This window comes from Leopardus geoffroyi, chromosome D1 (assembly GCF_018350155.1).
Source record: "Leopardus geoffroyi isolate Oge1 chromosome D1, O.geoffroyi_Oge1_pat1.0, whole genome shotgun sequence".
Classification (NCBI taxonomy): domain Eukaryota; kingdom Metazoa; phylum Chordata; class Mammalia; order Carnivora; family Felidae; genus Leopardus; species Leopardus geoffroyi.
In genome coordinates this window covers 34,027,258-34,052,663 of record NC_059329.1, presented here as the reverse complement: position 1 = coordinate 34,052,663, position 25,406 = coordinate 34,027,258, and the positions used below count along the sequence as shown (strand labels likewise).

The 25,406-nt window shown below is 33.8% G+C and overlaps 1 protein-coding gene across 2 annotated transcripts in view; it reads left to right on the top strand.

The window, feature by feature from the left end:
* The window catches only part of CNTN5 (contactin 5), a 1,378,474-nt gene that overhangs the window by 843,905 nt on the left and 509,163 nt on the right, over positions 1-25,406 (top strand). For both annotated transcript variants that reach the window (XM_045483542.1, XM_045483543.1), the window contains 2 exons: positions 17,156-17,279; positions 17,407-17,582. In XM_045483542.1, coding sequence (XP_045339498.1) covers positions 17,156-17,279; positions 17,407-17,582 — 300 coding nt within the window. The remainder of the gene's footprint in view (positions 1-17,155; positions 17,280-17,406; positions 17,583-25,406) is intronic.

Sequence of the window (25,406 nt, the reverse complement as noted above, 5' to 3'; positions counted from 1 at the left end):
GCCAGTGATGGTGTTTGGAGAAGAGATGAGTAGGCATAGACAAAGGATTTATAGGGCCATGAAAATACTCAGACTATCATAATGATGTATATAAATCATTAAACATTTGTCTAAACCCCCATAATATACAAGAGTGGATCCTAATGTAAATGATAGATTTTGAGGGATCATGATATATCAATTTATGTTTATCTTTGGTTAAAAAAAAAGAAGTGGTACCATTCTGGCAATGATGTCACTAATAGGGGAAGATCTGCATGTGCAGGGGTGAAGGTTTTATGGGCCTTCCTCTTAATATTTTTGTAAATCTGAAATTGCTTTTAAAAAAATAAGTGTTAAGGTGCCTGGTTGGTTCAGTCAGAAGAACATGTGACCATTGATCTTGGGGTCAAGAGTTTAAGACACACTTTAGGTGTAGAGATTACTAAAAAAAATAATTAAAATAATAAAGTCTTAAAAAACTTCCCACTATATTAATTCCAATATCACAGTCATTAGGCAGAGATGTTTTGGATTTGTGTTCCTGAGGCATCATTATTTCATGAGACAACAACAAAGTAGAATCTATTCAGTAGTCAGAACTATAGGAGTCTCTTGTTTTTGGTATAATTTGGTACCAACTAGTGTTCTACTCCTTTTTCTCTTGTTCCAAGAGTAAATTAATATAGCTCACAATGATAAATACAATACAGGTAGTAAATATGGGTTAAAACACATGAAAATAATGAAACAACAAAAATAGGAGCTAAAATAGAGCCAGGCTTGATACTAATTCAAAGTGTCTACTGTAAGCGCCTACATACCTGCTATAGGCTAGTCCCTATTTTGGGTAATTAGCAGTCAAGGAAAAATAAACTCTGGCCAGTTACATATTTTCCAGTGTTCCAAAGAATACAGTGAAATAGTCATTCAGTAGAAGCACCACTATATCTGACACTAAGACCAGACAAATTTTTTTGGAGGGTCCTCATTAAGAGTTTCTTATTTGATGTAGTAGCCAGTGATCTGAACATTATTCTTATTGTGTACATAAGAATTTTTATCAGATTTAATAAAGGTATACTTAGCCCAAAAATCAACCACAAAATGAGAAATAATTATCTAAAATTGTACTTCTTGTCTTTAATATGCATACAATCACTTGGGAACCTTGTTAAAATAGATACTCTCAGTAGACCAGGAGTAAGGCCAGATAATCTGCATTTATAAAAAGTTCCAATGTGATGTTGATGATGCTACTTGGTAGACCATGTTTTCATTAGCAAGTCTCCAGTTTGTGGACTAGTGCCATATAATTTAAGTCCTTTGCTGCTGTAGTTTAATTCATATTTAGAGAATCAGAAAGAATGGAGAGTCTGAGTATTTTCCAAGTAATCTTCCATAACTATTGTTTTCTCATCCTAGAATTTGATAGATCTTGGCTAGATGTGACTTTGAGTTTGTTCTCTCTGATAAGACCCTGACATATGGCTTTTGTCAGGTAATTGCCTTTAGCCTTAATAGAGAATAAAGCCGGGGTTGACGTGCTTTTGTGAAAAATGAGAAAACTAATAGAGCCTGAATAGAAAGTCATACCACTCCTGCTCAGAGGTAAGCCCAGAAGTACCCCAAGATAGAGCTAAGATTTTTCTGAAAAATGTAAAAATCTCATTTGCAAAGAAATTTGGGAAATTCTACTTTTGTATATAAAACCTGGAGAACTCTCCCACACATACACAAAGAAACATAAAAGTATATTCATTGCACTATATGTTTAATAACAAAACATTGGAGACAACCCATATTTATCAGAAAGGAAATGGATACATAAATTGTAATTTTTCATTTATTGAAAAATGGTTAAGGTGAATAAATATGTATAAATAAATATAGTGTATAAGTATATATAAATAAACTATATACATGTATATAATTTGACAAACAAAATGGATATATCTCAAAATACAATGTTTAGTGAAAAGCAAAGTTACAGAGTACTACATATAATATATATATATATATATAAGAACTTAAAAATGAAAACAATGGATATTATATATGGGTATATATGCGGTACAATTTTAAAAACATGAACTTGAGGGATCAAGCTGACTATAACACTGACCTCTAAGGATGAAGGGAGAATGAGAGCAGAGAAATGATACCAGAATTGGGAAGGTAGATGACCTCAAGTGTGTGATACTTTATTTCTTAAAATAAAAAAAATATGAAACTAATATAATTAAGCATGTGGTAGGTAAAATCTAAACTGACTCACAACGATTCCCATCTCCTGATATTTACAGTGTAATTCTTTCTCTTCAGTAGTGGGCCAAAGCTAGTAGCCCGTTACTACAGAATAGATTGTGGAAAAGGAATGGAATATGACTTCCAACATTTGGTTACAAAAGACTCTGGCTTCTATCTAACTTCCATTCTGAAGGAGAATGCATAATCAGGAACTGGATAAACAAAGTTTGATGGGCTATAGGGATTAGCTTGTCTAGAGAAGAATACCAACCTGTTGAGATGATCAAAAGATAACACAGAAAATTAAAATAGATGGATGTTAGGAAAACAACCCTAAAATTATGATATTGTAAGAAGAATCCTCTGTAGAAAATGTAGAAGTATGGTGAGGATACTAACAGAATGAACAAAGGTTATTGTTTATTATCTCACAGTTTCTGTGAATCAGGAACTCACTGATGTGGTTCAAATGGATCCTGTGTCTTTCACAAACTGGGACTGCTATTTCATGCCTACACTAAAATGGGTATGGATCCACTTGTAAGCTCACTTATATGTTGTTGGTAGGATTCAGCTCCTGATAATTGTTGGACTGAGGGCTTTAATTATTCATGGACTGTTGGCCAGAAGCCATTCTCAGTGAAACTTTCCACAGGGTAGCTCACAATGTAGTAGTCAACATCCAGCAGCAGGAGAAAGCCAGTGCAAAAGAAAGAAGACTTCAAGAAAAACAGAATAGTCAGTCACTAAATACTTGATTCAGTCAGGAAGTAGAGATAGTTAATGAAGAAAAATATTTGAGCTAAAATCATGAAGCAAAAAAGAGAAATGGAGCAGTACTTTGAAGGGAGAATGTTGCTCACTGGAGTCAAGCAGAGAAGTCCTCAGAAAGTATTTTGCTTTCAATTTGATATTATTATTTTGGGTAATAATTATAATCACTTCAAATTTTATCACTGCAAATGTTCCACCCAAGAAGAGGCAGTATCTAGTTTTAAAAGACACGAAGATGTTAATAATTACTCTAAAGTAGTTGTTTGAATGTGTCACTTAATCGATTTAAAAAGTTGACTAAGGTTTAAATTGGAAATTCTCATGGTAATATAGGTTAATTGAAAGCCCTTATGAGTCAGCACCTTAAACACCTGCAGAATATGCACAAATTTTGGATTTTGTGATATGGACAAGGATTGTTAACTACTGCTAACATTACCTTCTCCGTTTATAAATGAATAGCCAACAAACTGGTCTTTGACTTCATTTCTTCTTGTTGTGGTGGTGGTGTTAGTAGGAGTAAACAAGTGTAGAGAGCATTTCATTCTTTTATTTGTGACAAGATGGTTAGCTTAAAATCGGTGTCAAAAATAAACAAACATTTAAAAATAAATAAATAAATAAATAAATAAATAAATAAATAAATACATACATACATACATAAATGTTTTATCTTCCTTGAACAGAGGCAGGTCTGGATTAGGAGTAATGCTGACACGAAAGCTCAGATTTTTACTAGGGAAGTCCATTCCTGAGTTTCAGAGACTACAAATGCTATATCAGATGGAAAAGTTACAATCATTGAAGCAGATTATATTTTTACTATGATTAAGCATATAATTATGCATTTTTTACATTTCCTCAATGATAAACACAACTTGTAATTTACATAACACTCTGAGTCTACCCAGCCTTTGGAGTTTCAACAAGTAGCTGCTGACATGTGGAAGATTCCCACACCTTACCAAATTTGTTGCCTCATATCCTCTGTACCTTGGGCTGAATTTCATTGTTGACATGGCTTATTTCCATATTTGATTTGGCACATGTGCAATGGCATCATAACTCAAAGCAATCTCTGTGTTAATAATTTTCTGTTGTTTCTTCAAAACAACCTTTGCTGATAAATTGTTTTGGAGGTTCAAATACAAAATTTAGATGATCTTTTATAAGAATAAGAATTCCCTCTAGGAGGGGAAATGGTATTTCACTTGGGTGATATACTCCTATGTAAAAAATCAGATCACTCCAGTTTCTCTTGCTTTGAAAACAAATATATCCTAATAAACGCCTTAGAATTTTATGACCATTCATTGAAACTTTGTGACTTTATTTTATTGTTAATTTTTAGAGCTGCTTATTGTTTTACATTAGTATACTATACTCTCCAATTTAACTGTATGTCATTTGTGCAAAAAGCATCTCATATACTATTCTTTATCTGCTTTCGTCACTTAGAGTAGTGCCAGCTTACTAGGAGCTTAACAAATATTGTTGAATAAAGAGGTATCTACTTGAGGAAACTTAAATCTGAATTAAGGGTGAATTTATATACCATGATAGAACATTTGACTGAATATTGTTTACCTAAACTTTGTATTCTGCACTACAATTGAAGAGGCAAAAGCAATGTCCTCCTTCTGTTGACATGGTAGCATAGTAGTTTGGCATCTTCTGAAGGTTGTATGGAGCTGGTACACTTTGAACATTCTCATAAGTGATAGCATCTCTGAATCATCTGACCTTCCTTTTATAGCTACATTAGAAAATGACAAAAAAATCTATTAGACTCTCAATTTATATTATGTGCACAGCATAATGTCACTTACCCATGAAACATTCATCACAATGCTTTTTAATAAATAATGCTCTTCAATTCTTAGGAATCCTTGAAAGTTTTATAAAGACAGTTTACACTTGTTTAACTTTTATAAAGAAACAATTTTAAGTTGAAAAGAAACTTAAAGGAAGTTTTGGATATTTTTTCAAGAATTCATTTTAGATGTTCACATGGTGTGAAAATTTTTTCTCACATTTGTAATTATGAATGTCATCATAAAGTGTAATTTATAATAAAACAATTTAAAATTTCTGGGGAATATCATATAAAATATATTATGATATTAAAAGTGCATTTTTTTGTAATTGTGTTTGACATTATAGGCTGATATTTCTTCTAGATGATATTACTGAGATACTTACGTCACATTACATGAATAAACTAGACAAAGCCATAAATTAGAGCTATCAGCAGATAGAAAGTGTTGAGATCTGACATTGGACCTAATCTTTGAAAAAAAATAGACATAGAACAATTGTTTAAGAGAGGATTACAGTATAAAAAATAAGTTTAAGTGTCTGGTCATGATCCAGGAAACAACTGGAAACAGAATGACCCAACACCAAGAAGCATGGCTTCCCTAGGGAAACTAGCTGTAGGACTTTCAGATGAGGTGACACTTAAACCATCTTGGCAGGAAAAACGTTAGTATGTGGGTGGCCTATTGATAAGTGACAGGAATTTCACAAGGAGTTAGAATGGGATACCAGCTTGATCCTAGGACAGGACTCTACAAGGGAAACCATTGTGTCCATAAAGAAATAACATGCCAGTGCTTTAAGAAACTCCACTGGGAGGAAGGCAAATGGGTAACAGACTCCTCATTTCACAGTAGAGCTTTATCTTCCTACTCAGACATCTCTCATGGAAGATTACGGCCAATACCATGTTAATTTTAGGCATCCGTGGTTTCATGTTTATTTTCTCCTGTCTAATGATTCTAAGAAGAGGTGACTACTTCCCAGATGTAGGAAGAAGTGAGGTAGTTTGGGTTGTCTCAGTAATTCAATGACATCACTTCAAGTTAGAGAGTGGAGACCAGGAATGTTAAATCACCTATAATTATAATGCACAGGGATCTTAAATGTCCTTCCAGGCATTCACATGAGAAATTATTAAAATTCTCTTTAGAATTTTCTATGACAAGACCCCAACTTTGTATTATATTACATACAAAATCTTTTTGAAATATAATGGGCATGCCAATGCAAAATCATATAAATTACATGAAGATTATATTTAAGTTTGTTAAGAGTTTTTCCAGGAGTTGTTGACCATTTCAAAAATCATACCACCTAACGATAATGCCACTCAGAATATTTGAGCCACCAATACCATACTTGGATCAGTTTGTAATTGTGGGGATTTTATGAACAAACTTTTGATTAGTTTCTTATATCTTTTATTATAATTGTTCCTGAGAATTTACATAGCAAATTAATACTAGTCTATGTTAAATTACTTCCCTTTGGGGGCGCCTGGGTGGCGCAGTCGGTTAAGCGTCCGACTTCAGCCAGGTCACGATCTCGCGGTCCGTGAGTTCGAGCCCCGCGTCGGGCTCTGGGCTGATGGCTCGGAGCCTGGAGCCTGTTTCCGATTCTGTGTCTCCCTCTCTCTCTGCCCCTCCCCCGTTCATGCTCTGTCTCTCTCTGTCCCAAAAATAAATAAACGTTGAAAAAAAAAAATTAAAAAAATAAATAAATAAATAAATTACTTCCCTTTGATTTGTCCTTTCATTAATCAGAAAGATATATGTACGAAGGTATCCGTTAATTTAAGAATTATGAAGGGTGAATAATAAAATATTTGTTATTAAAATAATTTGAGAGCTACTTGCCTAAACATGGAGATGAAGCACATGTCCCTCAATTCCATATTGTTTTGGGGGCTTGCTGAGACCTGGGTGGGTGGGATTGTCACTAAGGCTTATAGATAACAAAAGGGAAAAGGAGAAAAAGAAATTTTATATTTATATTTATATTTATATTTATATTTATTTATATGATTTCATGATTTACAAATGTAATTTAAACATCTGTAATTTATGCCATGCTATATGATTGCCTCCAAACCTAGACCTGGCTTATCTCCATGGCTGGGGTCATTGTGACCAAACAACAACATATCTTGTTTTCCTGATATAAAGCTAAGAAAAACCTCTCAGGGGAATTCAACAGTGCCTTTCTCACATGTCTACCTTCTATATTTTAGTTAAAGGTTTGGAGACCTATTGCTTCCATGGGTGAAAATCCCTTTGGAGGAATGTTTTCCTTAGAGAAAATTCTGTTCTCTATGCAGATGACTGAGCCCTAACTTGTTATGTGGTTTCCTTGCAGAGAGTAAGATCAATAACTCCACAACCCAAAATTAGTTCAGGTACAGATTAATGATGCTACACATATGCCAGAAGGGCATGAAAAGATTTATTATTCATGTCATGAGGCTTGCTGATAAGAACATAATAGGTTGGTCTGAAAATGGCTTGAGCAAAGGAACAAATGAGTTGCTTTGGGTTTTATTGTGGCTGGGGAGTGGGGACTGGTGAAAATTCCAATGTGGGTCAGGGTTTGTAGAGTGTAAATTTCCCCACCTGAGTCAAGGAAGGGATGTTTTTCAGATATTTAGCCTGGCTTATCAGCTTTTCCTGAGAGGAAGAAGAAGGGGAAAAGTTACTGATGGGGCTTGAAAGCCTTTAGTGGTCAAAGATAGAAAAATGGAGTCAGACTCTTGGTCATATGGCAATATACTGTAAGTCAACCTCGTGTGAAAATACAAAATAAGAAACAGCATCCATTATTTAAAAATATCTACTACATAATAGCATTAGACTTTCTAGAAGGATTAACAAAATAGGATTTATAAATAAAGACATAGGATGAAAATCTATTTTCAGAATTTGGGTATATGAAAAAGTACCAGACCTGAAGGATTAATTAGAAAGCAGTTATAAAAATTGGAGCACTATAACTGATAAAGTTATATTTAAGGTTGAGTGGTTGAATAGCTCCTGTCTTAAGCCTTAGGTCTGGGATTATACTTTAACTAGGTAGTAATCAAGAGGTTTGAACTAGGGAAGAGGAATAGAAGCCAGGCCCTATAATCTAATGATTATACGTATTTCAATGAACATGGCTTACTAATCAAGCTATATCCTCTTTAAAAGATTGAAAATTATTTTGCTTTAAATGTAATATTAATTATGGAGCACCTGGGTGGCTCAGTCGGTTAAGCGTCTGACACTTCAGCTCAGGTCACGATCTCACCATTCATGGGTTTGTGCCCCACATAGGGCTCTGCACTGACAGCTTCAGATTCTGTGTCTCCCTCTCTCTCTGTCCCTCCTCTGCTCGTAGTCTCTCTCAAAGATAAATAACTAAACTTTAAAAAATAAAATAAATGTAATATTAATCAAGTAAATTCTGAATGTTATAACAACTTCTTAACACAATACATATTTTTCATTCAGATCACATTCGATTTAGTTTTTCAATGAATGCCTTTCCATGTGGAGAGTTTGGGTATCATTAGATTTGTCCCATCTAATACCTTTGATCTCTATTAGGTCCTCACTGGCATCTACTGGTATTTTACCTTCAGCTAGTTGATAAAGAGGGGATGGAGAATTGTGGATGACTTTTTGTGACTCGTACTGGATTTCACATACATCTTTTTGGTCCAGAAGGAAATTACATGGCTCCAATCCAATCATAAGAAAGGCTAAAAAAGTTTCCAGTGTTCCTAGGAAAAGGAAATGTGATTAGTAAGCAATTAAGTGGTCCCTGCCTCATACGAATAAGCAAAACCTTATGAAATATAACTTTGTACTAATAATGGCAAAAAGGTTTCATGGAAGCTGATGTATAAAAGGGCTCTTAAAGTATACTTCTTCATTTATTAATCAATTGTGGTTAAAATGGTTCAAAACCAGTTCTTTTGATTATGTAGGAAACAGTTTGTTTTAATAAATTAAAGTGGAAAATTAAAAAAAAAACATTTTGGTTAAATTAATTTCTTATTATCCATACTATTCTATCAGCAGAACATAAATATCCTTAATGAAACCTTCATATTCTAATCTTATAGGAAATTTCTGTAAACTAAGAAAGGAATTATTAAGGTACTAATCAATTCAACTATAGGAAACCTTGAGTAAACTATATGTATTCTAGAGCAGAGATGAGTAAAAAGCTGTCTTCATCTGGGACACAAATTTCCTTTTTATTTCAATATGAACTTTAAGATAACTCCAACAATAAAACAGTAATTTGTGAAGACTTTATGTATTACTACAAGTGATCAAGCTAAGACTGGATAAATATCCCAGAAATTTTTAGAAAGAATGCTTAAAATGAATGGAGAATTATTCTAATTCTCTAAGTGTATAGCTATAGGACAGCATTCCAATGAAACTTAAATTAAGCATTTTTAAAATATATTTTAGAGAGAGAGAGAGAACATGAGTAGGGGAGAGGGATAGAGGGAGAGAGAGAGAATTCAAGCAGGCTCCGTGTTGTCAGCGCCCAAAGTGGCGCTCAATCTCGTGACCCTAGAATCATGACCTGAGCTAAAATCAGTAGTCAGTTGGGTGTTCAACTTACTGAGCCACCCAGGAGGCCCTAAATTAAGCATTTTTATTTTCACAAGTACCATTATTTGTAAATGACACTTTTATCCTTTATTTTTCCTGGAAAGTTCAAAGTTCTCATTGTTACTATTTTTCTTTAATTCATTTTCTCATAAGTAATAGAGGAAGACAAAAATAGTTTATTAATTAAGTATTTATATGTAAAATATATCTCAAAACTGAGCAACTTAAAAGACCCTTTCATTTCCTCACAGAAACTGTGGGTTTGGAATCTTGAATTGGCTTAGCTGGATAGTTTTGTTTAAAGGTCCCTCTTGAGATTTTAATCAAGATGTTATTGTAGTTGCATTCTCATTTGAAGTCTTGACTCATGGAATATCTACTTAAAAGTTGACTCATATGGTTGTTAGTAAGCCTCAGTTTCTTATTTGCAGCTGGTTAAATCCAGATTCCAGTTCATCAAATGTGGGCCCCACCCATAACCTTGAACAAGTATCTTCCCCTAGAGAGAGTGACTGACAATCACAGGGCTGAAAACATTTTAAAGAACAAAAATGTGAAATCAAACTAAATATGATGATATAATACGTTAAGAAGTAAGTTTTAGAGCTCAGGAAACAAATGGAAAGCAAAATAAAACCATTACAGAATTGAAAATCTCATTAGTGGTAATATGGAAGCAACTGAAAAAATAGGGATATAGCTATAATATTTCAAAAAGTTAAACAAATGAGAAAAGAATAAGGATATAAAAGTTGTTACACAGATGATAAAAAAGACTTAAAATATATCCCTAATTGGTATGAGGAGAATTGAGCAAATAAGAAATCTTCCTTAAAAAGAATGTCTTGAACCTACCAGTTATACAAAATGATTAATACCAAGACATATTCCTAAAAATTCTTAAAAAATCAGAATGAGGAAAGAGACCTATGGACATCCAGGTGGAAAATCCAGTCATTTAGGAGTGAGAAAAGTCAGGCTGGACTCTGACTTTACCTTGGTAATGTTAGATGTGGTCAGAACGTGGAAAAGTATCTCCAGTCATTAATGAAATTAATAATGAACACATAGGGGTGTCTGGGTGGCTAAGTCGGTTAAGTGGCCGACTTCAGCTCAGGTCATGATCTCGCGGTCGGTGAGTTCGATCCCTGCGTCTGGCTCTGTGCTGATAGCTCAGAGCCTGGAGCCTGCTTCTGTTCCTGTGTCTCCCTCTCTTTCTGCCTCTCTCCCATTTGCGTTCTCTCTCTGCCTTTAAAAAATGAATAAATGTTAAAAAAATTAAAAAAAATAGGGGCGCCTGGGTGGCGCAGTCGGTTAAGCGTCCGACTTCAGCCAGGTCACGATCTCGCGGTCCGTGAGTTCGAGCCCCGCGTCAGGCTCTGGGCTGATGGCTCAGAGCCTGGAGCCTGTTTCCGATTCTGTGTCTCCCTCTCTCTCTGCCCCTCCCCCGTTCATGCTCTGTCTCTCTCTGTCCCAAAAATAAATAAAGGTTGAAAAAAAAAAAAAAATTAAAAAAAAAAAAAATTAAAAAAAATAATGAACACATAATTTGTGAGCCAAGTTGTCTTTCAATTGTGAAGACAACAAACAGATATATATTTTTTAATGCTTATTTATTATTTATTTTGAGAAAGGATTCTCTGCACTAACAGCACCTGGCTTGATCTCACAAACCCTGAAATTATGACCTGAGCCAAAATCAAGTTAGATGCTTAACCAACTGAGCCACCCACACATCTCAACAAACAGATATTCTTAACCAGAAAGCAAAAAAAAAAAAAAAAAAAAAAAAAAAAAAAAAGAAAAAGAAAAATTAGGGAGTAAACTAGCAGGAAGTGAAAGAAGGCATGTTAATTTCATCCTTCTTTGTAGCAGAGAATCAACAGATCAGTTTTAAAATGAAACAATTATCTTCTGAGGAAGGACTTTCTGCAGGTATGAAACTGATATTTTACAGAGAATAACCACTACCAATATAAGTTTATCCAACTATACCTATCCTGTAGTCTGTTCACTAAAAAGTTGATGTTAAGAAAAAAATCCCTCAAAACATTACTCCTATGAGATTTAGATTGTGTGTGATGGCATCTGTCTGTTACACAACTATCTCAAAGATTCCTACTTTGTTAAATAAAGATTTTGATGTATAGGTTATCAAGAACTTTGTGATGATTGTCATATATGTTTTGAAGTTCACCTCTACAAGTTAAGCTAAAAGCTGCAAAATGTAAAGGCATTGCTTACAGCAATTAATTGTCTCCACCAATAGATGTAGTGTACTACTTCAGGAGAATGAATCAAATAATCTGAGTTTACCTAGGGGACTGGGAAGCTCTACATAGACACATGTTCTTCAACCCCTTACAATGAACTTTATTTCTAGGAGAAATATAAGAGAGAGAAAGAAAGAAGAGGGCAGCCAATTGCTTGCTAAAATGCTTTTGGAAGTGACAATGAACAACAAAGAGATAGCTGACAGAAGATGAGCAGTCACAACAGAATATATGTTTGTCAGACCAGTCTTTTATTTTTTCAATGTGTAATTTAGCAAATCTTACCCCTCTGCTTTTCCCCAGCCTGACAACCTTTATTTCTCTTGTCCTGTTCTGACAATTTTCAGAATATAAGATTTAGAGCCACAGATCCTTAGTTAAAATAAACTGTTTACTTTGCCACTAATTTTGCAGAAGTTTCCTCTCAGAACTTCAGAGTTTTTATCTTCGAATTCTCTCAGCTCAGATAATTAAATAATAATATATATTAAAGTGCTTTATAAATGTTATAACAAAATAATAATAGTAAGAGTAAGAGTAGTGGTAATCGGATTCTAGATTCTGGATTTGTATCCCAGGTTTGCCATATATTGACTACATACATTTAGTTCATTAATTTCAGCCCGTTTTGTCATCCATAAAAAGGGAGGATTAATTTTAGTCACATGGTTGTTGTGAGTGTTTCATGATATAATAGATATAAATTCTTCAGTATAATGCCTGGCATGTAGTAATTATACTAAAAGTAAATGTTAGTTGTTGTTATTATTAATTATAATTTATTGAGTACTTGTGATACATTAAGTATTTATAAATGCTGATGTCAATCAATCCTCAGATTATCAGGAGACATTATCATCCACAATAAATAAATGGAGTAACAAGGATAAAAGTAGTTGGTTCAAGGCTAGAAAATGATAGTACTATAATTTGAACCTAAGTATGTCTAACTCAAAAGTTAAAGAGTTTTGAAATATATAAAAATATAAAATATATTTATTAAATGTTAATTTTTAAAAACAAGTTTTTATTTATTTTGAGAGAGAGAATATGAGTAGGGGAGGGGCAGAAAGAAAGGGAGAGAAAGAACCTCAAGCAGGCTCCACACTGTCAGTGCAGAGTCCTATGTGGAGCTTGAACTCATGAACTGTGAGATAATGACCTGAGCCGAAATCAAGAGTTGGAGGCTTAACTGACTGAGCCACTGAGGTGTCCCTATTAAATGTTAAAATTAAGCATCATGATTATTTATAATGTTGACTTAAATGATCATATTTATAATGTGTAAACACTGGAAGGGATTATATTTTCATAATTTCATCATACAGATTAACTGTAACTGAGAGTTTGACAAGGTTTCATGGGCTTTTCCAAATTTTTATAAATATGTTATAATGCAACAATAGAATATTTTGACAGTAATTTTTTGTAGTTATTTTTATTAAATTTTTTTGAGTAAAGGTTTTAAGTGATAGCAATGTCATTTGGTATAGAGAAACACATTTCAGTTATTTTCATGTCATATTTTATTATTTGTAACTTCAAAAAAAGAACCTCAGCTAGGTTATCTAGGACTCAAAGAAAATACTTGTCAGTGCCTGCCCATTGTGAGTGCTCAGTTATTAATGGATGAATGTTTAGAGTGCCATGAACACTTTTGCTTTTCTTTGCCCAAAAAGAATGACTACATGTTTAAAGAAAACAAACAAATTTACTCTAAATATGGAGGTGTATATATTTTTCAGAAATAATTTTTTTAAGCTTGAGTTTCCTGGGACATGATTCTTGTTATTTCTTTCCTGATATTTTCTTGTGGTTTTCCACAAAGAATGTGAACTTCCAACTTCTTAGTACAGACATTAGAAATACATCTTTTCTAAAATCTTCCTTATTCAGTTTTCTTTCTTTTTTTAATTTTTTAATGTTTATTTACTTTTGAGAGAAAGACAGTGTGAGCAGGGGAGGGGCAGAGAGGGAGACACAGATTTGAAGCAGGCTCCAGGCTCCAACACAGCCCTACACAGGGCTGGAACTCAAGAAATGTGAGATCATGACCTGAGCCAATGTTGGAGGCTTAACTGACTGAGCTATCCAGGGACCTAATTCTCTCTTCATTTTTCAAAGGCAGTGGTTTTAAATGAGAACAATTTTGACCCAAGAGGACATTTGACAATACCTGTAGATATTTTTTGATTATTACACATTGTGTAGGGGTGCTGCTAGAATCTAGTGGATAGGGACCAGGGATGATTATAAATATTTCACAATACACAGCACATTCCACACAACAAAGAATATCCCAAAATATGTTTGTGCAAAGTTGAGAAGCTTGATCTCAGGTCACTATGGAATGAAATTCATAATTAATAAAAATAAAGGACAAAATTTTACTTCTTTTTAATTCATAATTCAAGATGCCAAAGATCCTAACTTTGCATATAATTCTGTGAGTTCTTACACTAGTACAAGCTACTAAGACTAACACTACCCCAGCACATTTACTCATCATTTCTCCAGCAGAATTATCCTACATTCTTATCAATAATGTTGCTTATGTTTGTGAGTAATTGTTGTATATATTTGGGGGCTCCTGTATTGGGTGCATAGACATTTATAATTGTTAGCTCTTCCTGATGGATAGACCCTGTGATTATTATATAATGCCCTTTTTCATCTCTTGTTACAGACTTTAATTTAAAGTCTAGTTTGTCTGATATAAGTATGGCTACTCCAGCTTTCTTTTGACTTCCAGTGGCATGATAAATAGTTCTCCATCCCCCCCTTTCAATCTGAAGGTGTCCTCAGGTCTAAAATGAGTCTCTTGTAGACAGCAAATAGATGGGTCTTCTTTTTTCATCCATCCTGATACCCTACCCTTTTGGTTGGCGCATTTAGTCCATTTACATTCAGTGTTATTATAGAAAGATATGGGTTTAGAGTCATTGTGATGTCCATAGGTTTCATGCTTGTAGCGATGTCTCTGGTACTTTGTCTCACAGGATTCCCCTTAAGATCTCTTGTAGGGCTGGTTTAGTGGTGACAAATTCCTTCAGTTTTTGTTTGTTTGGGAAGACCTTTATCTTTCCTTCTATTCTAAATGACAGACTTACTGGATAAAGGATTCTCGGCTGCATATTTTTTCTGTTCAACACATTGAAGATCTTCTGCCATTCCTTTCTGGCCTGCCAAGTTTCAGTAGAGAGATCGGTCACGAGTCTTACAGGTCTTCCTTTATATGTTACAGCACGTTTATCCTTAGCTGCTTTCAGAATTTTCTCTTTATCCTTGTATTTTGCTGGTTTCACTAGATATGTCATGCAGAAGATCAATTCAAGTTACATCTGAAGGGAGTTCTCTGTGCCTCTTGGATTTCAATGCCTTTTTCCTTACCCAGATCAGGGAAGTTCTCAGCTATGATTTCTTCAAGTACACCTTCAGCACCTTTCCCTCTCTCTTCCTTCTCTGGAATACCAATTATGTGTAGATTATTTCTCTTTAGTGCATCATTTAGTTCTTTAATTTTCCCCTCATACTCCTGGATTTTTTTTATCTCTCTTTTTCTCAGCTTCCTCTTTTTCCATAATTTTATCTTCTAGTTCACCTATTCTCTCCTCTGCCTCTTCAATCTGAGCCGTGGTTGTTTCCATTTCATTTTGCAGCTCGTTTATAGCATTTTTTAGCTCCTCCTGGCTGTTCCTTAGTCCCTTGATCTCTGTAGCAATAGATTCTCTGCTGTCCTTTATAATGTTTTCAAGCCTAGCGATTAATTTTATGACTATTATTCTAAATTCACTTTCTGTTATATGTTTTAAATAGTTTTTGATCAATTCATTAGCTGTCATTATTACCTGGACTTTTTTTGAGGGAAATTCTTCCGTTTGGTCATTTTGGATAGTCCCTGGAGTGGTGCGGGACGGCAGGACACTTCCCCTGTGCTGTCTTGAATAACTTGCGTTGGCGGGTGGGGCCACACTCAGACCTGATGTCTGCCCCAGCCCACCACTGGGGCCACAGTCAGACTGGTGTGTGCCTTCTCTTCCTCTCTCCTAGGGGCGGGATTCACTGTGGGGTGGCATGGCCCGTCTGGGCTACTTACACACTGCCAGGCTTGTGGTGCTGGGGATTTGGCATATTAGCTGGGGTGGATAGGCAAGGTGCAAGGGGGAGGGAGGGGCAGGCTCAGCTAGCTTTTCCTTCGGAGATCCGCTTCCGGCACCCAGAGGGAGTCAAATCCCCCAGAGGGATGGATTGGCAGAAGCACAGCGTTGGGTGTTTGCACGGAGCAAGCAAGTTCCCTTGCAGGAACTGGTTCCCTTTGGGATTTTGGCTAGGGGATGGGCGAGGGAGATGGCTCTGGCGAGTACCTTTGTCACCAGCCAAGCTGAGCTCTGTCGTCCGGGCTCAACAACTCTCCCTCCTGTTGTCCTCCAGTCCTCCTGTTCTCCCAGCAGAGCTGTTAACTTACAACTTTCCAGATATTCAGTACCGCTTGCTGTCAGAACACGCTCTGTCCGGCCCCTCCACTTTTGCAAGCCAGACTTGGGGGCTCTGCTTGGCCGGCGGGCTGCCCCTCTGCCCCGGCTCCCTCCCGCCAGTCCGTGCAGCGCGCACTGCCTCTCCGCCCTTCCTACCCTCTTCCTTGGGCCTCTCATCTGCGCTTGGTTCCGGAGACTCCGTTTCTGCTAGTCTTCTGGCGATTTTCTGGGTTATTTATGCAGGTGTGGGTGGAATCTAACTGATCAGCAGGACGCGGTGAGCCCAGCATCCTCCTACGCCGCCATCTTCCCAGAAGCCCCCAGTTTTGATATTTTAATTGTTATTTTACTTTTTTTTAGGGCATGTCTCATTTATTTTATGAGAATATATTTACTTGTATTATGTAATTTATTCTTTACAGCCCAGCATTATTAGGAGTAAATATTGCTTGATTGAATGGATGAAGAAATCAATGTATGGACAATACGTGAGGACAAATGTTTTCATATCTGTAGAACCTAAGTAGTTACACAATATTAATTCATGACTTTTTATGTATTATATATATACATGTTTAACATTCTAGGAGTTTACAAAGTTTTGGGTTTTAAAAAACTTTTTATTTAGTATTATTTTCTTTAGCTCTGCTTTAAATGAATACAAAGATACATATTTTAAAATGTACAGCACCAATATTTGATATGTTTGTTTTTTATCATATATGTCATATTTTAAAAGAAATCTTAGTCAACTAAGAAATTCTAGTCAGGTCTTTAATTCATTAAAATAATGTAATTTGCTAGTTATAACTAGGTCTCTAATTCACTAAAATAATGTAGTTTGCTAGTTATAACTTTCTTTTGGTAATATGCCTCTTGAATACAAGGAAAGAGAAAAAATTTAAATACTAAAATAATGGAAAAATAATCTTGATATTTTGAGAAATTTTAAAGTGTGTCCTTTTGGCCCTTACAGAAAGTGTGGACTATGGGCCAGTGTTTGTACAAGAACCAGATGATATAATTTTCCCGACCGATTCTGATGAAAAGAAAGTAGCACTGAATTGTGAAGCCCGTGGCAACCCAGTTCCCAATTACAGGTAGAAATTCACTATTAATCATTTTTTAAAGTCTTAAGAATTCCTGCCAGTGAGATTCTGACACTCTCAGGGAGTATTCTAATATCTCAAGTAATTTTTACATATATTTCTTCTGATTTTTCCTAAGGTGGCTTCGAAATGGAACAGAAATAGATTTGGAAAGTGACTATCGCTACAGTTTGATAGACGGGACCTTCATTATAAGCAATCCAAGTGAAGCAAAGGATTCTGGTCATTATCAGTGTTTAGCAGCCAACACATTTGGAAGTATTCTTAGTAGAGAAGCCATACTTCAATTTGCCTGTGAGTAAAGTATTTGCTTTTTTTCATGTACCTGTATATAGTGTATATACATGTAATTTTAAAGTTTAGTTAGGCAAAAGCTTAATTTAGACCTCAGATTTATAATGTGGTAAAACCTTGGTCAAGCTATACAAACAATGTGTTTATTTTTTAAATTTTTTAAAGATTTATTTATTTTTGAGAGAGAGAGAGAGAGACAGTGGGGGAGAGGCAGAGAGAGAGGGAGACACAGAATCTAAAGCAGGCTCTAGGGTCTGAGCTGTCAGCATTGATCCCGCAGGGGGTGCTTGAACCCACGAACTGGAGGATAATGACATGAGCCGAAGTCAGACACTTAATTGGCTGAGCCACCCAGGTGCCCCCAATGTGTTTCTTTTGAAACTTCCCGAAATGTTGTCCTCTTCAAATAAACCCAACACACTAGTCTGGGAGGTTAAAAATGCTATTCATGAAAGCACAGAAAGTTTTGAATTCAATTATTTTTTGAGATCTACTTAAAAATAGATTTTTAATTCTTTCCCCTGCCTTCTAAAATATCTACTTACCTGCTTTTATTCTTCTATAGTTTATTACAGTAACTATTTTCTGTAGATTCTTTTATTTATATGATCACATATTCTAAAAATTCTGCTTGTAGTCAAGAAGCTAAAGAAATGCCTCTGAAATGCTAATGTTTCCAATTCCAACTACAGCTTCCCTGTCAGATGTCCCAAATTTTTAATTAGGGAAAAGTACGACATACTTATAATCATACATATATACTAGAATATAGACATTTTCTAAAATAGATATTTATCTAATTAACTGTATGCATTCTTAAAAGTCATGAAGTTATTTAATTTATGATGAAAGCTTGTACCAAATTAAAGATAAGCTACTGAGTAAAAACACAAAACAAACAAACAAACTTAGTACCGTTTTTTAGTAAGTAATCCTACTTGAATATAAATTCTTGAGGATTACAGTATCTAAAAAATAGATAGGTGGGTAGAAATATTTGTGTTAATAATTTATATGTAACTTATATTGGCTCTGTAATTCATCACACAATTATTTTTTAATTTAAAATTACACCCTGAAGAATGGAATAATTGATTTTTTCTCTATAATCTCCCTCACATATTTTTTGCTAATTAGCCCAGAATCCAGACATCCTATTACAGAATGTGAAGGAGAAAGAAGAGAATAAAGGAATGATAATGGATATAATTTGGAGAACATTGAGCTAGGTCCTAGAAAAATCTAAATATTATCTTTAAAATAAATTTGCTAAGGAATTCATACAGGCTCTTTATATACACCAAATATACCAAGATAGTAGTCTAAATATACTCCTTTTAATTTAGAAAATATTGTGTGGTGTAACACAGAATGGAATACTTTTCAGCATGCACATCAAAAGAATAACCTAATAAACAAAATAAATATCCCTCCTAATTGCTCCTCTCTAAATGGAGCAGTCCTTCCAAGACAGATATAGCAAATCCAGAGAACTTGATGAACAAATACTAAGTGGCTTATACTTTTCTCTTTGGTCTGCTATCTGACACAAGTACACCAATTCATAATAGCTTGTATACCAATTGTTTGTACCCCAATTGTTTGCCAGCACAATTGGTGGCAAAATATATGCAAAATATTTGCCACAATTGGTGGCAAAATATATGCAAAGTTTTCTGTATGCCTCAGAGCAGAAATCTATATACTGTAAGATCTTATGTGTCTATATGACTGCATCATCTTAGAATTTCTGCAAAGACCAGTCACAGCTGTCAGATACTCACCACAACCCACAGTGATCACATTGGTACCAGCATTTACAGTTCAATGACCAGGCAAGGAAAGTCCAATGTATCTATCTTACTTATTCAGCATCCAGCTGTCCCAAACTTGGTTTAGAACAATATTTACTTTCTTCCTAATTTAAACATATGGATTAATATACATATGCATTCATTAGTGGTATCTTATGACTTTGCCTTTCCTCATTCCCATCCCACCAGACTCAACTGTGTTCTGAAGCCCATATATACATATAATGTGCCTGGTTAAAACAGTAACTTACATAGGGAAGGGTACTTCTGCAACAAAATTACTCCCCTACATAGAGGCCATTAGGTCCATTTGATAATATATATATATATATATATATATATATATATATATATATATAAAATGTTCTTTAGTTTAGCTCTATCTTCATTCCAGAAGATCTTTGGGGAAAAATGCAAATATAGGTGGTAGAGAGGAGAATGAAGACTCCATCAACTTGCTTCGCAGTATATTTGGATATGAGCTTGGGTGTTATGGGATTCTAGGAGTCAAGGTAGTTTTGTGATTAGGGGTAAAATGATGTAGGAACTTGGAAAGTAAAAAGCAGTTTCTGAAACTAAGTGAAAGGATACAAAGGTGAAGTAAGTTTAACAAGTTGGTCGCACCTTTCCTTTACATCATGATTTTCTGTTTAGCCTTATAGATAGATAGATAATGTACTACTTATTGTTGATAGATGCTTAATGTTTAAAGGTTTTTTGTGGGTAGAGAATGTTTATTACTCTTCACACATTTAAAGCTGAAATCATTAATCCTTTATATCTATCAGCCACTATTTATATAAAATTTTAAATATATAACTAATATTTTAAAACTAATATATTTAGTAAGTTTAGATAATTATCAAAACCTATTTAATCAAATTAAATATTCCAAGTCTACTATATGAGTCGATTAAACATGTTAAATGTCATAAAATTAGGCAAAATTTACAAATTATCAAATTGATTATAAAAATTTTTATTAATACTTATGAGTAAACTCTGTCCTGTACTTACTCTTAAGACATATTTTTGTGCTTTACTCAGTTTATAATATTTTTGTTATATAAATATTTTTACCATTTACACATCAATTTCATCATATATAATCCAGTAATTTCATCAGATATATTTTCTACACTATATAGTGCTATTGTGATCTAAAATTCTCCTTTCTTTTTTTTTTTTTTCAAAGTTTTTATTTATTTTTGGGACAGAGAGAGACAGAGCATGAACGGGGGAGGGGCAGAGAGAGAGGGAGACACAGAATCGGAAACAGGCTCCAGGCTCTGAGCCATCAGCCCAGAGCCTGACGCGGGGCTCGAACTCACGGACCGCGAGATCGTGACCTGGCTGAAGTCGGATGCTTAACCGACTGCGCCACCCAGGCGCCCCTAAAATTCTCCTTTCTAATGAGGATCATATTACCCACTCTAGCGTTTGTTTCTGAGTTATCAGTCAAATTTTGGTTACTCCATTCAAATGTGAGACGTATTTAACAGACTTGGCCTCCTGTATAATTTGAACATTATTTTTGTTATATCAATAACACTTTATAGCTTTCACATGGGCTTTGCCTTTTGGAATATGACATAATTGTTTAAAATGTTGTGATTCTAAGACCTATTGGACAGTGTTAAATAAATACCAAGTGAATTTCCCTTAATTATATTAATAGAAAACAGACTAATCTATATTTTATAGATGGATATGTATTTAATTGAAGAAACAAGTATCCATATGCTAACAATCCCATATTCAATAAAGATAATAACCTTAAACATATCTTATTAGAGTCACTTTCTCTTTTTATTGGAAATTATATATGCATATTAGACACAAACCCATCATATTAAGCTTTCTGATTTTGAGTATTATTAGAATTACATGAGATTTTGCAAATCCAATTTATTTATATACATATACAAATATACATATTTATATACATATACATATACAAATACATATACATATACAATTTTTATATGTGTATAAATACATATATGTATACGTATATGTATATAAATACAATAACCACAATTTGGTTATTGAGACTCACCTAATCCTAGCTTTTTTGTCCTCTGTTAACCGAAAATATATTTTAAAATAGTCTAGCTTTCCACTAATGATATTTTGATAACCTGCTCACCTCCCAAGTCAATCATAAATTCAGCTACTTTTCATTTACCACATGCGTAATACTATAGGAGACTAAAATCTAGATTTTAGAGGTGTATATAAAACTGTTCCAAATAAGTTCTGGTAGTGAGTAGGATGACATTATTATTAAATCAGTTTAGTCAAAGAGAGTTAAAATGAACATCTTTTTTAAGGCAAATGATACCTCTTATTTAACTCTAATAGTACTCAATCCTTCCCTATTCTAATATAAATATGTATTATATTCACTTTGACATAATCAATTTGATTTTCAACTCCTCTCTCAAACTATATTTATATTGTAGTTTCTCAAAATTCTTTGTATGTTTGCTTCATCAACCACGATTTTATAATCACTTTATCAATACTTATATGATATAACAAAAATAAATATTAGCAACAAAAATAAGTATGTAATCATTCTGCATTTCTTCTCATTGTTCAAATTTTAGTCAGTGAGCCAGTTGCTTAATTTTTATGCAAGTTTAAAAGTTTAAGTATTTGCGTGTCTCTTTGTAGATCTGAAAGTTGGGGATGTATACTAATTTTGGTATATAATTATTTTACTTCTTTTCATATTTTCTCTTTTAATAAAATTTTTTCCTCATAATTATCTTTATGTATTGGATAATCTAAGGTTAGAACCTGGAAAGCTAAGTTTTCTAAATGAATTTGAGAGAGCAAAAAGATGACTATGGCTATTATCAGTAGCTGATAATATCATTATAGATCCTGGCTTTTGAAGGGAATGGGGATAAGGAAGTAAGCATTGGCACTTTTACCTGGTGATGTAGCAATATGTCAAAAAATTAAGTGTAAAATAATCTTCTTTTAAAGTTTTGTTCCTCTTCACTTGTCACCCAACATATTAAATATGAAATTGCAGAGGTATATTTACATAATATTTTTTTCCAATATATTTTATCTCAATCTCATTCCAAATGTGATTTGATTGACTTGCTTCGTAAAATTATGTACCATAAAAGGTAAATATGTAAGTAAATAAATACAGCAACAGGAAAAAATACATTTCATAATAAGAGGTCAAGATAGTGTAGGTCATAATGTCTCAAAATCTTGTGGTCAAGACGTAAATATTTCCTTGGGACTCTCAGCAGTCAGAGCAAACGGAAAAAATACAGACATTTAAAGGACTCTAATTTCCCCCAAGTTCCTTAAGAGGAGAAAATACTTTCTTGACATTTAATTCTTATGGAAATTTCTTGTTTGAGGCTTATAGAGAGATCTTAACAACGTCCCTATATCAGTTCAATAGCAAGTGTAATTAGCCTGACATAAAACCGAACCAATTATTTAAGTGTAACTACAGTGTAATCATGAAGCTATTCAATTCATTCACTTATAGTTTTTTTTTTTTTAATTTTGATTTGAGGAGCTAATGGATTTGAGAAACTGCTGTAGTCTTGCTCATTTCCCCTTTTAACTCATCCCTTACATGTATAAATGTCTATCCATGAGGACTTTTTAAGTTCTTCCTAGATGAATATTTATAAATGTGGTTCAGCTTCACTCATGTTAAAAATATACTTTGGCATTAATAAATATATACCTCATAAGGGCATAGTAAAAATTAATGATATAAAGAAGTCATGCCTGTGAACTGTTTTTAACTTCAGAAAGACATAAATCAACACAAAGTTGGATAACTGTCACTAGTACTGATTGTTACTGGTTATCAATAACATTGATAATGACTATTTTTGACAGAGTGTACTTTATTCCTGTAGCTGATGTTCATCATGAGGATAATTTCCTCACCTAGTATAGTGATTTCTCTTCAGTGACATGCAAGAATACACCATATAAAACTTTGTCACTCTATTAGCTTATTACCATGCTGATGAGACTTTGGAATTGATAATGTGACACCACACACTTCTAAAACATCCTTCAGATATCTAAAGCTCATAGCAATCTCTCCAAAATTTGGATTTTTAGAAATAACTCATACTAGTAAGTCAAACATAAAATGAATCAAGAATAAAATCTCCTCATGCTGTCTCTTGCTTCAAAATATCTTTATATGCTATCCCTGGTAAATTGATAGTTCATATCTAAATTCAACCATACTGCTTTCCAGGGCATTTAGATGGTTTAGATGCAGAATATTCCATTAGTTTTCCTTGAAGCAGTTGATTAAAAAAACCTCCTTAATTCTTTGAGAGATTATATGATTTTTAAAGACTTTGTATTTAAGCCCTTTAATTTAACCTTTCATTTTTATATAAAACTCAAAAATTACTTCTCTAGCATTTCATAACTTCTTCACTTAAGGTAAAATTGACCTTAGATTTTAAAACCACATTTAACTAGCATTTATAGCTAATGAAATTATTTGAATAATTGCTAACTCCACAGTATATTCAAAGCTTTATTTCATTAGTCCATGATATTTTGTCCATAATAACTTCATTAAATCATTTGAATATCAATTTGAATGAATCACATTGACATGGATAATTTTATTAGTTGTAAAATTATCTAATTTTATTACAGAATAAGTTGATGTACTTTGTAATTTTGTTTTCTATAAACAAAACAATTATGTTTTTCTTTTATAAAGTTTTTACTCGAAGAATATGGTTTAAATCTTCCTTTTAAAGGACAATTCTTCTGATCATAATAGATATAATAATTGTGAGTGTGTGACTCCTTTGGATTCTTTGAGATCACAGAAAAAATTAATTAAAATATGTAATTTTGTGCTTTAAATGGAAGTTATAATGAATGAATCAAAGTTGAAATCTGTGGCAGATTGTCCTCAAATGCTTAATTCTATGACATAATGTTTTTGTAAGTATTTTATTTATTAAAGTTCATTCAAACATATATTTTAATTATTAATGGAACTCATGAATAACTCTGTCCATATGTGATAAATGCCCTCTAGCAAAATGAACCACTTGCCTGACTTGACCTTTGGTCTTCCTGCTCTTCTTGTTTTTAAAAATGCAGAAAGGCAGTTCTTCACTCACATTATGTAAAGTAACCCACAAAGACTCAGATCAGGAATGTACAAATCTTCTGACCCTTGCTATTCAAGCTTGTTTTACCAAAGTTACATGGCTAGTAATAAAATAGCAGCTCCAACTCAAATCTAACTTTGAACTCTATACTTACAATCTGCCTTTTTTACCCTATACCATACTTCATCATGCATCGAATTTTTTGTTTTGTTTTGCTCAGCATCTATAGTTATTTTATTCATGGAATATTTGCTCAATATCTTCTCTCTCTTGGGCATTATTCTAGATATTAGGGGGCCAAAATGAACAATGCATATTCTCATAGACTTTAATGCTAACAAAATCAGTACAAATCTCCCTATTCCATATATATTTCCTTAGTGTATATACTCATTATCTCCCTCAGAACTACTAGAAAAATTGCTTGCCTATATTTTCTACTCCTTAACATCTCTCTTCATCCTACCCCAGCTCCACTAAAATCTCTAAAATGATCTATGTAAAATACAACTCTGACCATGACGTCCCTGCATACATTTCTGATGGTTTATCATAAATGCAGAGAAATTTGTAATTCACTCTACACACTCATAGAGCAGGCAGAGATGATCAGACAACTAACTGCTCTAGGGAAATGTATCCAAGAAAGTTCTATCGTGAAGGTCAAGTTAGGAGGTCATTTCAGTAATCAAGGCAAAAGTGACTTGACTCCCTTATGTATTGAATATAATAGAATAGATATCTGTAAGAGACTCTAAAACAAATGAGAACTTGCAAATGATTAAATGGATGGGGGTAGAAATGTAAAAGATATGGGAAAGTTAGAATGATACCAAGAATCTGGGATTTGATTAATTCAACTG